Genomic DNA, 17,142 nt, shown 5'->3' with positions numbered 1-17,142 from the left:
GAACTCCCATGCACTGGCTACTCCCAAATGCCTGCCATGGGCAGCTGGGCTAGGCTGCTGGAATCTCTAGGTCTCCACACAGGCTCTGAGGATGCAGCCAACTGCCAAGGTCATTACCTGCTGCCTCCCCCTGTACTGACAAGCACACCTGAGCAGGAAGCTGGGGTCCAGAGCAGCTGCACAACTGGAACCCAAACAATCCAATCTGGGATGTGGGCATCCAATGGGCAGCTTAGCTACCAGGCAAAATACCTGACCCTGGTAAGCGCTGTCAGAGATAAACGCTTCTGTTGGTGGGTACTGTGTGTGTGAATCGTGCTTCCACCAGCATCATGGAAGGCACAGGTGTGCTTAGCATATCCTGGGGCTTAGCATATCCTGAGTTCCAGGCTGGGAACCCCGGTACCCCACATAAGGAGTAGCCTGTCATGTCTACCTCTAGGTGCCTCTTCTCATCTGTACATGTGGACAAGTGCACCATCTAGGGTTTTCGCCGCGGCTCAAGGCAGGCCAAACCTGTGCGGGCTGTTCCTGCCCTCAGCAGCCCCTCAGGAACACACAGCCAGGTCTCTCCAGGTGACTAACTCCTCTAATCTCACATGTGCTTGGTTCGCCTGACTCACCCTCCTCTAGCCTTGTAGCATGCCCATTATGTCCCAAAAGCACACCTGCCACACCCCAGGATTTAGCACACTGAGTTACTCTTTTGGGCCTTTGGTTCTATCTTTATTTAATTGAAATTCAGAGTTGGAGTTTCCATCAGCTGGTTTACTTCTCAGATGGCCACAATAGTCACGCCAAAGCCAGGACCTTGGGTCTCCCATTGGGTGCGGGGGCCCATGGGCTCATCCTTTACTGCCTTCTCTGGCGCATTAGCAGGGAACTCCATAGCTACACCGTAACATCAGGCTACCCGTGGCCTAGTTTTAACAAAGGAACCTCTTGGACCACTTCTCGCCCGACTCTTCTTGGGAAATTCCCCTTGTTTCCTATCCCACAACGGAGTTCCAGGCCCCACTTCTCTGCAGACCCCTCCTGAGATTTCCCCAGTCCCAGCGGCAGCTCTTAACTCTCGCTTGCCTCAGCGTCTTTGCACTGGCCACACCCTCTGCCTAAAACTCTAAACTCCCAACGCTCACTTTGTACGTATTCTTGCCCACTTGAGCCTCAGCAAAATCCTTTTTGTCTTTAAATGTATAGGAAAGGGGATAGACACCAAGTGGGTTTTTTGTTTGTTTGCTTGTTTTTGGAAGGCAGCGCAGCAGAGGGAGGAAGTGGCATCTTCCACCTGCTGGCTAACTGCCCACATGGGGAACAGACACCTCTGACGTGCACCCTGGCTCCACCCCACTTTCCTCTTCACAGGGCACTAGGATGCGGGTGTGTACATCAGGGCCTCATCCTCTCTTCATCCTCTTGCCTCTGAAACAGCGTCTGCCTGCCACGCAAGGATCTGGGGAAGTCACTGAGTGCGGGCCCACGTCTGTTTCCTGGTGTGGAACCGGCATCCTGCTGGCCTCCATGACAGTGACCATGTGCTGACGCCCTCAAGGGAGGAAAAGCGGGGCTGGCATTAACCGTCCCCACAGCTGCAGGCATTAAAAACACGAGAATTTTAAAATATGTTTATTCGATATCTTATATTCAATACTTCAAGAAAGATTACCATGATTTCAGAATGCCATCCCTGGATTCAATAAATATCCATTGTAATTACACTTCATCAGAATCTGGAGATGCACAGAAAACACCGAGAGAGCTAGAGGGTGCTCGGGGCGAGCTGCAGGCTCAGGGCTGGGGGCCGGGCTGGTGCTCAGTGGGACTGTGAGGCGAACTGCGGGCTCAGGGCTGGGGCCGTGCAGGGTCAGTCACCGCACTCTGCCGCCATGGCTTTGAATGACACAATTCATATTTGTTTCCACATCATTGCAGGAGTTAAACATGACTGCTGATTCAAACAAGTTAAAACTAGAATCTTTGAGATCTTAAAAAAAATCAGCTTACTACAAAGAAATTCAGGGAAAAACTTCCAGGACCCTTGATCAGAAGTTTGTCGTCTGGTGTGGACGAGGCACTGGATTAGGCTTGCACAGAGCGTGCGCCCCCCGCAGGAGCTGTGAGCTAAGGAGAGGGTGGACGAATGAGGGCTTCTGTACGAACAGACCAGCCCTCCCAGTGTTCCAGTACAGGCTCCTTGTGTCTGCAGCTAAGCACTAACTACCGAGCCGGTGTTCCAGAAGCAGAACGTTTAGATGGACTGTTCATCAAGCTAAGCAGAGCTGCCTTTTCGCCTTCTACAGCCCCCCACCTTCACAATGATAAGAGTGGGTACCAGGCGTGGGTGGGTTCTGATTATCTTCCGCTGTGACAAGGTGCAGGTACACATGGGATGGGCTACTGATGGACCTTCTCAAAGTACTCCTTGGAAGCAGTTGGATTTGGCTTGATCTGAAAATATAAAAAATATCTAACTGGGTGGGCAACAGGGACTTTGTGGTGCTAGCCTCAAAAGTTAAGTTGAACACTCCCAAACTCTGATGTGAAGTCTACAGTCTGTCAGATGGGGACCTGTTTCTTGATGTAATGCAGACCGGAGTACCAGGAATCCAAGAGGAATTACAGGATGCATTCCTACTCCCGAATAAAACGAGGCCCTGAGAAAACTGTTAAGTATACCTTGACGACAAAGTTCTAGAATGTTTACCGTTGTTTATACCTACAGTGTCATGACACATGTAAAGAACAGAATGCTGGAGTTACTACTACAGCTGAAGGACTAAGTTACTGCAAACCACAGGGGACCGTGGGAAGAGAAGGGGACCGTGCGAAGAGAAGGGAACCGTGGGAAGACGAGAAGGGGACCATGGGAAGACGAGAGGGGACCGTGGGAAGAGGAGAAGGGGACCATGGGAAGACGAGAAGGGGACCATGGGAAGACGAGAAGGGGACCATGGGAAGACGAGAAGGGGACCATGGGAAGACGAGAAGGGGACCATGGGAAGACGAGAAGGGGCCGGGTGAAGAGGGAGGGAAAGGGGGGAAGCCCTATACCTACAAAACTGTAAAACAGAAGGTGGGCCTGTTTCTTAACAGCCTGCCTGGCCCTGGTCATTCACCCTCCCCATTCCCCCATTGTCCCACCTCTTGGGCCCTGGCCAGGATCGGTCCCCTGCTGTCCTACCCCGGGCAGACAGCACCTGAATCTCCTGCTGGAGTCCTGTGATTTGGGGAGGTTAAGAAAAGGACCTTACTGTGGGAGAATTTGGTGTCCAGTTGGCCGGGCACACCTCGCCGTGGGTCTCCACGTACTGGAACGCCTTCACTAGGCGAAGGGTCTCCTCCACACTGCGGCCCACTGGCAGGTCGTTGACACTCAGGTGCTTGATGACCCCATTGGGGTCAATAATGAAGAGGCCTCTGCAGCAGAAGTGATCCCGTTAGAACCTAGAACGACTGGAACTAGGCACGGTGCATCAGGTCCCACCAGAGGGTTTAACAAGGGACCCTATAGCCGTGCAGGAAGCAGCCCCTTTGCCTCTCACTGAAGGGTGGGGCAGTCCAGCAGCAGGTGTCCTCGGGGGTATAGAGTATGCTCAAGTTTACAGAACTGCAGGAGAGAGGGCTGCTCTGCCTCTGAGTCGCTGCGGCAAGCCTGGCAGGCTTCCTCAAGCGAGGGAGAAGGGCCGGGGATGGCATCTCTGTGGCCTGCAGATCTTGAGCAAGTACGCAAAGAAGAGGGAAAAGCCCACAGGAAAATCTGTGCAGCCCACTGCTGAGCAGTGCAGTGCGAGCTATGGCTTGTCCCACCATAGGGTTCATCCGAGTGCATGATACACGCAGGTGGGTTGACGCACAGGTCTTAATCTGGCTTCAAGATGTAGGGAAGCCTGAACATTCATCAGTGCAGGACAGGGCAGGTTAGGAGAAAACCTCTCTCTCTGCGTGGCACCAGGGCTAGGCTTAGGGACCAGATCCTGTGGGGACCTGGGCCTGGAGCCAGTGCAGGCTGCAGGGCAGGGGCGGAGCTGGGATGGGGCCGCTGTGAGGCAAGGAGGCATCCCTTGGTGGCCATGCAGAGGCCCCCACGTGAGACTTGTTGGATGTCTGAATGCTCTGGTAAGCTCTGCACATGTCACCAGAGTGGATGCTCAGAGAGGGGGAGCCTCACCTCAGTGCCACCCCGGAGCCCTCCAACAGCACGCCGTAGTCTCGGGAGATCTGTTTGGTTAAGTCTGACAGCAGTGCAATGTTCATGTGGCCCAAGCCGCCGTTCTGTCAGAAAAAAAAAAAAAACAAAAAACAAAAACACAACACTGCTGAAGTGCTCGTCCCAGTGCCCCAGTGCGTACGACCCACCAGCAGGGGAAGCAGGTGAGGACCAAGGTCCCCGCACTGCTAGCAGTTCTATTCAACTCTGGAGGAGTCCAATTACTGCTGCCACCTTACAAGTGAGGCACCTGACACCCTCCAAGGTTGAGGAGTTTTTCTCAGGTCTTGGCTAGAGAGGGACTGAAATCAGCTAATACAAAGACCTTTCTCTAATTCTTCCTCTTCTTTTTTAAATGGTTGCAATGGCCAGAATTGGGCCAGTCCAAAGTCAGAAGCCAGGAGCTTCTTCCAGGTCTCCCCACGTGGGTGCAAGGGCCCAAGGCCTTGGACCATCCTCTGCTGCTTACCTGGACCGTTGACAGGGAGTTAGATTGGAAGTGGAGCAGCAGGACTTGAACCAGTGTCCATTCGAGACACCAGTCCTGCAGATGGAGCACTGACTTGCTGTGTCACACCAGGCCCTCTGCCTGATTCTTCCAGTGAACTCTCTGCTGAAGCTAACTTCTCAAACACAAAAATAGAATCCCTTTGTTTCACCAGGGGTCTGCAGCGAGCCCAGGGGAAGCAGGGAGAAAACACCCGTTTGTGACAGACCTGCCGAGCCTGACCCTGTCGTCCACCCGGAAGCCCAAGTGTACCTGTCCCTGTTGTCCATCTAGAAGTGTAGCTGGCGGGATATATACAAGGTACTTCAAGAAACTAATGGAAAATGACAGGAAAAGTTAACTTATTCTAAAATCCATGTCTAGCTTTTTCATAATATGCGTGCTTGGGGCAGTGGGGCACAGGCACGAAGCACCTGCTCTGGACGTCCACACCCCAGACCAGAGTGCCTAGAACCGAGTCCCACCTGTGCTTCTAGCTAATGCTCTAGCAGATGCTGGCCCAAGTGCTTGGATTCCTGCCGTTCACATGGGAGGCCCAGATGGAGCCCTTGGCTCCTGGCTCCAGCCTTGGCAGTTGTTTCAGAGAATGAGTCAGCAGATGGAAGAGATCTGTCTCTCAGCCATCAATAACTACCCAGGCTTTCCACGGGCTCCTTCCTGGTTTTCCAATCCCAAGTGCAAAGGTCTGTGAGCGTGCCGTACCTTGCGGGGCGTGTTGATCCAGGCAAGATGGCTGAAGTGGGAATCCACGGAGACGGCGACAACTTCACAGTTCACATCGTGAAACTCATTGGCTTTGTCACTAAAAGCCACGATTTCTGTAGGACACACAAAGGTGCTGCAAAGGAGAGAACAGAACCCAGAACACAGAAAATGTGAGAGTAAATCCTCTAAAACCAGCACCTTCCGCTTAGATGTGGGACCAGCAAAATGGCTACCCTCCCTTGCTGCACTCTAGGTACTGCTGGAAAAAACAAAAAACACCTTCTGTCATCTTTAAAGGAATTGCATCAAAAACCAAGAACAAAACAAATGAGGTTTCTATAAAGTAGCTTGGGGAGAGGTGGCAGAGCAGCTGAGACGTGCCCTGGAGATGCCTGCATCCCAGTCCCAGCCTGGCTTGCACGGGCTCTGCTCCCAACGCCAGCCTCTCAGCACAGAGCAGGGGGCAGCTGGTGATGGTTCGAGTTGCCAAGTCCTTGCCATCCTCCTGGCAGATTGGCACCCTTCTCCCAGCACCCAACTCAGGACGTCACAGGCATCTGGGAGTGAAACGAGACAAAGGAGATCACTTCTGTTTTCTACCTTCCAAATAAAAACATAAAATAAAGCAGCTTGGTGAAATTTTTCATTTTATTATCTTTAAAGACTTATTTATTTTAAAGACAGAGACAGAAGGAAAGACAAAAAGATGGAGAGAGGAAGAGGAGGAAGGAGGAGGGAGGGAGGGAAGGGCGAAAAAGAGAGGGAGAGAAAGAGAGAGACTTCCATCTCGGCCCTCCACACACAGCCTCTTCATCCTTCCTCAATGTTCTTTCCTCCAGGGGCTGCCAATAACCAAGTCTGGGCCAGGAGGAAGCCAGGAAATTCCATCTAGATCTCCCACTTGAGTGGCAGGAATCCCAGTACTTGGGCCACCTCCTGCTGCCTTCCCAGGCACATGAACAGAAAGCTAGATGAGCAGAGCACCTGGACCCTGACACCTGTCGAGGGCATCAAAGTAGCAGCTTAACCCACTGCGCCATGCCAGCCCTGCCAGCCCCTAGCCTTTCTTCCATGATTTTTTTTTCAGCAGAGCAGGGAAAATTTCTTCAGACCAGCTCAACGAACCACCGCTCCAAAGCGTAATCAAACTTCGGCACCTCAAGGAGAGCCCCCAGCCTGCTCCTCACTTGGAAATCAGCCAAGCAGTGACCAATGGGCTCACTAGCAGCAGACAGAGAATCGTCACCAGGAGACAGGGGATGCTGGGGGATGAGGGGGAAAACGGGAGCTGCTGGACAAGGGAGGTGACAGCACACTTACAAATCCAGCGGGTAGAAGAAAAGCACCAAGTATTTCCCCTTGAAGTCATCGAGGCTTAGGTCTTTGAACTCGCCATTGACGACGGCCGTACCCTTGAAATAGGGCGCGTGCTGGGTGACTGCGGGAACATGGTACGAGGAGCCTGGAAAGCAGAGAGCCGTGTGTGCACGTCATCAGCTGCTGCACCGAGCACCTGCACGGCTGCATTTAGCCTCGCCTCATGACCAAATGTCTACCAGCAGGATCGAGCCAAAGACGGCACAGGGTGGGGGCGTGTGGCCCAGCAGCCGAGACATCCCGGGGACACCAAAGTCCAGCTCCCAAGGGCTGCTGGGAGACTCGGCTTCAGTTATCTTTGTTGGCAAGGCAGATCAGCTTTTAATATGGAAGAGAAGGTGAGACAGATAGACAGATCTTTCATCTGCTGGTTCATTCCCCAAATGGCAACAACAGCCAGAGCTGAGCACATCGAAGCCAGGAGCCAGCAGCTTCTTCCTGATCGCCCATCCAGGTCCAGAGTCCCAAGGCTTTGGGCCATCCTTGAATGCTTTCTCAGACCCCAACCAGAGAACTGGATGGGAAGTAGAGCATCCAGGACACAAACTGGTGCCCATATGGGATCCTGGTACTTGCAAGGTAAGGATTTAGTCACTAGGCTATTGTGCCAGGCCCTCGGCTTCACTTCTAATCCACCTTGTCACTAACTCACATCCTTGGAAAGCAGCAGTGAGGGCTCCGAGTTCTGCTGCCCCCGCGGGAGATCAGCATGCAGGTGTGGGCTGCTTATTGCCACCAGCTGGGGACATCTGCAAAGCAGTGGAAGGAAAACCTCCAATTCTGCCTTTCAAATAAATAAAAACACTCTTTTTATTTATTTATTTCAATAGGAATGGAATTAAAGAAGACATGAGGCTAGATATGTATGGTCTAGCTGCTAAGATACTCCTGTTGGGGCTTGCGCTGTGGTGTAGTGGGTGAAGCCACCACACATGATGTTAGCATCCCATATGGGCTCTGGTTGGTGCTCCAGCTGCTCTACTTCAGATCCAATTAGGGAAAGCAGAAGATGACCCAATTAACTGAGTCCCTGCTATCCCCATGGGAAACCTGGAAGAAGCTTCTGACTCCTGCCTTCTGACTGGCCCAGCTCTGGCCATACAGCCATCTGGGGAGTGGACCAGCAGATGGAGGATCTTTCTCTCCCTCTCCATAACTCTTTTAGATAAATGAATAAGTTAGATAAGTATTTTTTTCAAAAAGGAATACTCTTGGGCCTGGCACCGTAGCCTAGTGGCTAAAGCCCTCATCCCATGTGCCAGGATCCCATATGGGCATCGGTTCTAATCCTGGCAGCCCCATTTCCCATCCAGCTCCCTGCTTATGGCCTGGGAAAAGCAGGTGAAGATGGCCCAAAGCCTTGGGACCCAGCACCCAGTGGGAGACCCAGAAGAGGGTCTAAACTCCTGGCTTCGGATCAGCGCAGCTCCAGCCAATGCAGTCACTTAGGCAATGAACCAACAGATGGAAGATCTTCCTCTCTGTATATCTCACTTTCCAATTAAAAAAAAAAAAAAAAAAAAAAAACAGGAAAAAGGTACTCTTGTCCTACACTGTATCCCCACGGGAAAGCCTGGATTCCACAGCTGTGCCTGCCCCCTTCCCCGACCCAGGCCCTCCTCCCCCTTAAGTAACAGATCCAGCCACTCACATGAATGAACTGCATGAGTTCCTGGCTCCTGGCTTGGCCCATCTCAGGCCCAGCTGCTGCAGCTATCCGGAGGATAAGCTGGAGCTCTCTCTTTCTCTGTCAACCTCTCAAATAAATACTTTAAAAATCTTAAGCAGCTTCAGATTTTGTCCAGTTGAGGTAGGAAATCAGGCATGTGCCCTCCATTGTCCCCTGCCCCCTCCAGCCCCAGGGAGAGGCGGAGGGGAAGGGCGCAGAGGGAATGGCAGTGGGGAAGCGAGCGGCCGAGGCCAGGGTGAAGGCTGGGCAGTGAGGGCCGTCACTATGGGCTGCCGAGATAACGAGGCAAGGTGGGAGGGATTTGACGGAGGAGATAGGAGAGGGGAAGGCTGTTTCCAGGAAGATTAGTACGGGAAGGGGGAAGAGACGCAGGAGGAGCCATGATGGACGCTAGGTGATTTCATTATCTCAGCGAGCACTGCAGAGGGGAGGGATGGGACAGAGAACGGAAAGGAAGGGACACAGGTGTGGTGTGGCATGGCCACAGCAGCGCAGGTGGCAGTGGGGGTCCGGCATGCAGGGCGTGGGACACAGAACCCATTTACTTTAATATGCATTTTACACTAGGCTGAAGTGATCTTAGGCAAGCTTTTATTTTTTTTTTCAATTTTTTTCATTTTTCTAAAGGGCAGAGAGGAGAAAGAGCTCCTACCAGTCGGTTCATTGCCCAGGTGCCTAGAAAACAGCCAGGACAGGGTTGAGCTCCAGCACAGAGCCAGGAACTCAACGCAGGTCTCACACCTGGTTGGCAGGCACCCAAGCACTGGAGCCACCATCCCCTGCTGCCTCCCAGGGTGCAGAAGGGTGGAAGCTGGACTCGGGTGCAGAGCCAGGACTCAAACCTGGCTTTAATACGGAATGTGGGCATTTCAAGCTGTGGTTTGTCTTGCTGCACTACACCCCTGGCCCTGAGTAACAATTGTAGCAATTCAAGTTCATGGAGTGGGATCTTTGCTCTGCATGGAGTCAAGGTATCACGAAGAATTTCAGATTTTTGGGTGGGGGATGCTCCACCTTGTGAGAAACATTTGAAAGTTCCAAAAGCAGCAAATTGCACGACTAATTGTTTCCTCCTGAAGGCTCTGAGTTTGTTCCTTTCTGTCCTCGCAGAATTCCTAACACATGAGACATATTAAGAGGAGACATTTTTCAATACCATAGGTATCTGCACCTGGCCTTGGCAAAGTTCACATCCTGGGTCACAGCTAGAGCTCACTGGGCTCCCACAGGATTCCAGCAGCTTCCACTGGCAGCCCCTCCAAACACAGCGAGCCCACAAGGGTTTCCACCCCGCCCACTCAAAGCAGGCAGCTGATCCTGGCGATTCTCAGGCTGCCCAGGGCAATCACCTACGCCACCTGGGGTGTGCCCAGCTGCACTTGGGGTAAGGCAGGATCAGAACTGCTGTCCTGCCCACAGAGGATGAACATGGCTGCCTTCACCTGAGCCCAGCCAAGGCAACACACTTACTGGTGCTGAAGGCGAGTTTTGCCTGAGCGGACCCACACCAGGAGAGGCTGGCCCAACAGGATCTTGCAGATGTAACAGGTCTGGGGGCTGAGAAGGCAGAAAGGCCCCGAGCAAGGGCACCCACCTGCCGGGCGAGCTGCGAGGAGAGAGGTGGCCAATTGGTAAGTTTTGCAAGAATGGTGACTGCAGGCTGGCTCTGCTGACAGGGCATGGCGCCAGGGGTGGCTAGCGCTCCATGTCCCTGAACCAAATGCCAACCCCACTCCACCCCTGCCACACTCTCTAAGGGTGGGGACCCAGCTTTCCGCACCGTTTCCCTCTCCTTTCAGACTCTGGGTTCAGCACGCAGGGTTCCTTGGTCAGGCCGTGGGGCTGCCACCCTTTCCCAACTCCATCGCCTACCGTGCCAAGCCTCTCAGCAAGGACTTGCTCCCCCCCAACCCCAGTTCCACACCGCGCAAACCCCGGGGGCAAGGTGCAGCTCCCGGAGGGTTTGGACCGGGCCCCAGGGGGCTGTCAGCTCGACTCCAACGCCCGGCACGACGTGGGGAGAACGGTGGTGAGAGGCCGCGGGCTCAGGCCAGCACAGCGGGTCATCTCTGCCTCCCGCCAGTCCATGCAGCAGGTGTGCGGGGCTCCCGTCCACACCCCCAGGGCAGAAGCGTGAAGGAGGCTCAGCAAAGCGAGCCTGCCCTCCTGCATGCAGGGCTGGACGGACCGGCCACTACGGGCTGAGCGGGGACCGTGGACAGGCGGCCCAGCGCAGGCGCAAGGTGCCTTCCCGGTGGGGAGGCCTGCGGATCCGTTACCCGATCCGACCTTCCAAGGGCAGCGACGGCCCTGCAGGATCAGAGCAACGCGACCTCGCCCGGGAAGCGGTTCCCGGAGTCCCCGCACCGAAAGTCCGCCTGTCCCCACTCAGCAGCACTCACCGAGGCCCGAAGCAACCTTCCTGCAGCAGCCGCCATCTTCAATGCACGCGGGCAGCCGCGGGGACGACCGGAGACCGAAAAGGCAAGGCCTGCGGGGAGGCGGAGCCTCCGGAGGGGCGTGGTCTCGGCGGGCGGCCCGGGCTCCGTGGGCGGAGCCGGTGGAGGGAGGCCGGGGCTTCGTGGGCGGGCCTCCGGGAGGGGCGTGGTCCCGGCGGGCGGCCCGGGCTGCGTGGGCGGGGCCTCCGGGAGGGGCGTGGTCCCGGCGGGCGGCCCGGGCTGCGTGGGCGGGGCCTCCGGGAGAGGCGTGGTCCCGGCGGGCGGCCCGGGCTCCGTGGGCGGGGTAGGACGTGCGGAGAGGCGGGACCTCGCGGAAGGGCGTGGTCTCGGCGGTCTGCGTGGGCGCGGCCAGGCGGTGTTTGCGCTGCGCGATCTCGCGGGAAAATGTCGAAGTTGAGCGTGCTGTCCTCTTACGGGTCGGCCGGTCCTGAGGAGAGCGCCCGAGGCGGGGATCCGGACGGTCATTCCTACGTTTCCCCCTGGTTTTGCCCGTGACCCGGGTGTGGGTCACCGTTTCTTCCTTTTCTGTGAGGTGACCATTTCCCTGTTTGGGCTACAGCTAAAGCCTTAACATCAGCGTGAGGTCAACTTTGTTATTCGTGCAGTTCTAGTCCTAGGGTAGAACACCCTTGTGGGAGCCTCTCCAAATGAGGAAAATCGGAACAAATGTGACAGCCGGGGTCCCTGAGCGCGTGTGGCCGCTCGCGTCTGGTTCCAGCTTACCGCTAATGGGCGTCGGGGGAACGAGCCAGCGGGCGAAGGTCTCCCTCCGTCTCTGGCTGCCTGTCAAAGCAAATGAAAATGAATAGATTTTAATTTTTGTTAATTCCTAGCCCTCCCACACCCCAGCGGAGAGGAATGGGAGTTTGAAGCAATCGCTTGGAGCGTGGAAGTCACACGGAAACATTAGCTGCAGGTGACAAATTTCAACTCCAAGTGTTTTCCCGCTGGTCATTCCATCCCCAACTTAGTTTTTCAGTCTGCACCACCTGGAGAGTTACTGTTGCCTTGAAACAGACTCACTGTTGAAAATTTAAGTGAATTTAAAAAGGGAATGGTAAGTGTAAAGTGTTGCCACCATAAATACTAAGTAACTTAAAATCAATACATTATTACCCAGGGTCATTGAGTTCGGGTTACAAACCTGCCCGGCGCAGGGAGTCCTTGCCTTGAACACTCCAGGACCCCATATTGGCATTGGTTCCCATCCAGCTCCCTGCTTGTGGCCTGGGAAAAGCATTTGAGGATGGCCCAAGCCTTGGGACCCTGCACCCACGTGGGAGACCTGGAGGAAGCTCCTGGCTCCTGGCTTCAGATCCGCAATTGTTGTCACTTGTGGAGTGAATCATCGGACGGAAGACCTTCCTCTGTCTTTCCTCCTCTCTGTATATCTGACTTTACAATGAAAAATAAATGAATCTTTATTATTATTATCTTTTGGCAATCTTTACATTGTTGATTAGGGCATAAAGTTACAAGGGCTGAAGGAAATATTGAGGCGAAGCCCCACCCAGTCTCCTACCCACCCCATGTCCCGGATGTAGGGCATGCTCTGAGATCCTTGCTCAAGTGGTCCCGGTAGTTCACCAGTTATGCACCGCTGCCAATCTCGCCTCTTCAGACACAATGAGGCCATTGAATAATCCACTGATTGACATAGCCCATCATAGAGTCTCCCTTTGTCCAGTGTTTCGTTGCCAATATATAGCTGTGGTGGTTGATTGACCTGTTCTATCTTCCATCTTTTCTTGGTTAAGGTTCTGAGTTCGCCGTTTCGATTGAGTGGATCCCCAAAGAAACTTTGAGGTGTTCCCAGACCAGATTCCTGTATGTACTAGCAAGTACAGGGCCCGCCACAGTCCATCTGCCTGATCAGCTGGTGGTTGCAATTGCTGGGTTGGCTCCGTCTTCTGCCCTGGCTTTCACTGGAACCAATGGGTGTTACAGTCAAGAAAGGGAGAGGGAGGAAGGAGGGCGAGTCAGGGAAGCCCCGCCTCTGGATGCAGAGGATGCCACAGGATGCAGAGGCATCTGACACCTCTTATCCTTCGTCATTTCCTCCAGCGTCTATTTCCTGAAATCATCTCGAGGACCAGCAGGTGTCACCCCCTGGGTGCCTGCCCTCAAGGTGGAGGAACACCTGTGCCTGGACCATGGCCCTTGGAGCCAGCCTGCCGGGACTGAGCAGGTGCCTGGAAAGGAGCAGAGGCCCATGTGGGAGACTCAGAGTCAGTGGAGCAGCACTCAGCTGTGAACTGGAACCAGCGCTGACAACCAGGATAGACCTCAACAACACGGGGCTTAGCAAGAGGTGCCAGACATGGCGGGCTACCTTGCAAACATTGTTTTTCTGTGAACTATCTAGAACTATCTAGAATAAACCAGTGTGCAGGGACAGTAAGCAAACTGCTAGCAGCCAGGCACAGGGAGGATGGCAGACGGAGGCTGACTTCAGCGACCCAGATGGCTCAGGGGCTGGTCATTGAACATCATGAATCTACTCCATGCCATGGGATCCTTCGCTTTACAGTAGTTAACACTAAGCTATGTGAATTTTACCTCAATTTTCTTTTTTAATGAAAAGAGGATATGGGGACTGTCTCTTCCATGAATTGTCTCTTCTGAAACACAGGGCCCAAGAAGTTTTTGTTTTAAAAGATTTATTTTAAAAAAAAGGTTTATTTTTATTGAAAAGTTAGGTATACAGAGAGGAGGAGAGACAGAGAGGAGGGTCTTCTGTTTGATGATTCACTCTGCAAGTGACCGCAATGGCCGGTACCACACTGATCCAAAACCAAAAGCTTCTGTCCTGGTGTCCTTGCGGGTACAGAGTCCCAAAGCTTTGGGCTGACCTGGACTGCTTTCCCAGGCCACAAACAGGGAGCTGGATGAGAAGCAAAGCTACCAGGACAAGAACCGGCATCTGTATGGGATCCTAGCATGTGGAAGGTGAGGACTTTAGCCACCAGGCTACTGCATCGTGTAATTCTTATCTCCATAAATCCAGGCATTCTTCACTTTGTCAACTCGTGTATGCTCAATGGTGTTTGGCTCTTTGCCTCACGCTGGGCACACATGCCCACACCCGGGGGCCTCCCAGACCTCCCTGCCACGGGAGATGAAGTTTCACTGCTTATCACTCCTGGGCCAAACAGGAAGCTGAGGCAGCAGCCTGTGGTTAAACAGCTCACCTCAGGCTGTGCCAGGGCACTTAGGCTCAGGCAGGCCTAAAGCCTGGCGCTCTCCAGGGTATATAGTGGGTGTCCTGACTTGGCAATCTCTGCTGCTTAACTTGACAGGAGCGAAATGGCCTGGAATCTGTGGCTTAGAGGCACAGAAGGAATTTTGTACGAGAGCCTTCTGATGGGCTGCTGGGATCCGCGGAGTGAGGGGCTTCCCGCTGGCCTCTGACTTTGACTGAGTTGAATGACCTCTCCTGGAAGCATCCAGATGATCTCCCTTTCTTTACCCAAAGGTCTGTTTTTTTTGCACTTTGCTTTGTGGGGAGTCAGCCCTGCTCTGCCACAGCTGGATCAGTCTGCCTGGTGTTGCTCTAACAAACTCCCGGAGGCAGGGTGCTTTATAAAGAGTTTAAAGGGCCTGGTGAGAAAGTCTAAGGCTAAAGTCCTTGTCTTGCCCATGCCAGGATCCCATAAGAGCATCAGTTCTAAACCTGGAAGCCCCACTTCCCATCCAGCTTCCTGCTTGTGGCGTGGGAAGGCAGTCGAGGACGGCCCAGGATCTTGGGACCCTGCACCCATGTGGGAGACCTGGAAGAAGCTCCTGGCTTTGGATCGGAGTTACTTGGGGAGTGAATCATCAGACGGAAGATCTTCCTCTGCCTTACTTCCTCTCTATATATCTGACTTTCCAATAAAAATAAATCTTTAAGAGTTTAAAAGGGACGCAGGTGGAGGGTAGAATGGAGGCTGACACTATGGTATAGCAGGCTAAACCTCTGCCTGTTTGAGCTCCAGCTGTTCCACTTTGGATCCTTCCCATTGCTAATGCACATGGGAAATCAGGGCAAGATGGCCCAGGCGTTTAGGCCCCTGCATGTGGAAGACCCCGAAGGAGCTCCAGGCTGCTTGCTTGGGATGACCCCGCCCTGGCCACTGAGGCTATTTGAGAAGTGAAGCAGCAGATGGAAATTTCTGTCTCTCCTCCTGTTTCTATAACTCTTTCAAATAATATAAACCTTTTTCTGTTTTTGTTGTTAAGGGTTTTATGTAGCTCACAGTCTTGGGTAGGGGGCTGAAAATCTAAGATCAGGTAGTCCCACGGGCTCAGCCTCTGGATAGAGTTTAATGGCCTCCAGCACAGTGTCACATTCATGGGAGGGCACAGCGTAACCTGGGAAGGCAGAGGGATTTGCGGTCAAGCACACTCCCTTTCTTTCTTCTTCTTCTTTTTAGATTCATCTGTTTCTATGGGAAAAGCAGATCCACAGAGAAAAGAGACAGAAAGGCAGAAAGATGCTCCTTCTGGTGCTTCACTCCCTATGTGACTACAACAGCCAGAGCTGAGCTGATCTGAAGCCAGGAGCCAGGAGCTAGGAGCTTCCTCCAGGTCTCGCACACAGATGCAGGGTCCCAAGGCTTTGGGCTGTCCCCAACTGCTTTCCCATGCTACAAGCAGAGAGCTGGATGGGAAACGGGGCAGCCAGGATTAGAATCAGTGCCCATATGGGATCCTGGTACATGCAAGGCGAGGACTTGAGCCATAAGGCTACTGTGCCAGGCCCTCTATTCTTAAAAAAAAAAAAAAAAAAAAAAAGATTGGAAAGGCAGATTTACAGAGAAGAGAGACAGAAAGATCTTCCATCTGTTGTTTCACTCCGCAGATGGCTACATCAGCTGGTCTGAAGTCAGGAGCCTTCTCCAGGTCCTCCATGCGGGTATATGGTCCCAAGGCTTTGCCATCCTGAACTGCTTTTCCAGGGCATAATCAGAGCTGGATCAAAGTGGAGCAGCCAGGACATGAACCAGTGCCCATATGGGATCCCTGTGCTTACGAGGCGAGGACTTTAGTTGCTAGGCTACCACACTGGGCCCCAGGCTTACTCTTTTAAGAACCCAATCTTTGTCTGTTTCTCTCTGTTAAGTTTTATTTATTTATTTAAAAGCCAGTCTGAGAGGGAGAGAGGGATAAAGAGAGAGGAGGAGAAAGAGAAGCTCCACTCAGCACCGGTTCACTCCCCACAGGGCCACAATAAACAGGACTGGGTCACTGTGAGCCAGGAGCCCAGAATTCCATTTGGAACTCCCTGGTGGCTGGCAAGGGTCCAGAACTCCAGGAGCATTAGCGGTGAGCTGAGGAAGGAAGGAAAAACGGAAGGAACAAAAGAAGAAAGGAAACGGAGCAGCTAGTACTCGAACCAGCACCCATATGGGATGCTGGTGTTGGAAGCAGTGACTTGATGTGCTACACCACGCTAGCCACTGTAACAGCCCATTCCCGAAGGAGCCAGAATGAATCCCTTTTCGGGATTAATTTCAGGGTGATGCCCATGACCTGATTACCTTGAACTGGACTCCGCTTTCTAAAGCCCCTCTACCCCCTTCTCAGCATAGACACGCTGAGCGCTCAGTGTCCAGTACGTGAACCTGCCTACATCCCAAAGCACCCACTGCAGTTGGAGACCTTTTTCAGGAGTCTGGAACATGCCTCTCCCTCCCAGGGCCCCCATCCTGTGGCACTGGAGCTTGCTGCTGCTTTGCCCGGAGTATCGTGGGAAGCTCTTGAGGCTACAACTCAGGTCTCGCCCACCTCTGGCCTCCTGGGGCTGAGCTCATGGCTGGCTAGGTGCAACCACCCAGAAAAGTTTGTTGAGTGAATCAGCTGCGGCTCGCGATGTGGCCAGTGGCCAAAGCGTTCTTTCCACACTCATTCTGAAAGAAACGGGGGCATAGGTTGTTCCTTCAGAGGGTGAAGCAACACTGAGCTTGATTAATGCAAGAGTTGAAAAAGCACAGAACATCTGTCCCTCTGAGTGAGGAAGACCGACCCACCCTTGGACCTAGCGGAGGAGAAGGCAAATGAAAGGATCTGTGCCCTGCTTTATGATGATTAGGAAAATACCCCCCTGCAACCACAACTTAATGTTCTGGTGGCCCAGGCTGTAATTAGAGATGGCAGCCATTCCTCTGGGTTTCACCGAATTCTTCCCCTTTCCATGGCAGAACACATTCCGTTT

The 17,142-nt window shown here is 53.3% G+C and overlaps 1 protein-coding gene across 2 annotated transcripts; it reads right to left on the bottom strand.

Annotated features, from left to right (window-relative positions):
- Positions 1-1,613: 1,613 nt before the first annotated feature.
- Positions 1,614-10,967, bottom strand: PRDX3 (peroxiredoxin 3). 2 transcript variants are annotated; one of them, XM_040992024.1, is made up of 7 exons: positions 10,890-10,967; positions 9,958-10,093; positions 6,741-6,882; positions 5,418-5,553; positions 4,169-4,272; positions 3,252-3,417; positions 2,297-2,448 (listed from the first exon to the last, which is right to left on the bottom strand). In XM_040992024.1, exons 1-7 carry the CDS (start codon positions 10,923-10,925, stop codon positions 2,395-2,397), a joined length of 774 nt encoding a protein of 257 aa, XP_040847958.1. In that variant the 5' UTR covers positions 10,926-10,967; the 3' UTR covers positions 2,297-2,394. The 2 variants fall into 2 exon arrangements, with proteins under 2 accessions (XP_040847959.1, XP_040847958.1); XM_040992025.1 differs by lacking the exon at positions 3,252-3,417 and having other exon boundaries at positions 1,614-2,448.
- Positions 10,968-17,142: the final 6,175 nt, after the last annotated feature.

The sequence above is a fragment of the Ochotona curzoniae genome, unplaced genomic scaffold (assembly GCF_017591425.1).
Source record: "Ochotona curzoniae isolate NIBS_2020 unplaced genomic scaffold, NIBS_Ocur_1.0 contig_66, whole genome shotgun sequence".
In the NCBI taxonomy this organism is placed as follows: Eukaryota; Metazoa; Chordata; class Mammalia; order Lagomorpha; family Ochotonidae; genus Ochotona; species Ochotona curzoniae.
This window is presented reverse-complemented; position numbering and strand designations above follow the sequence as displayed.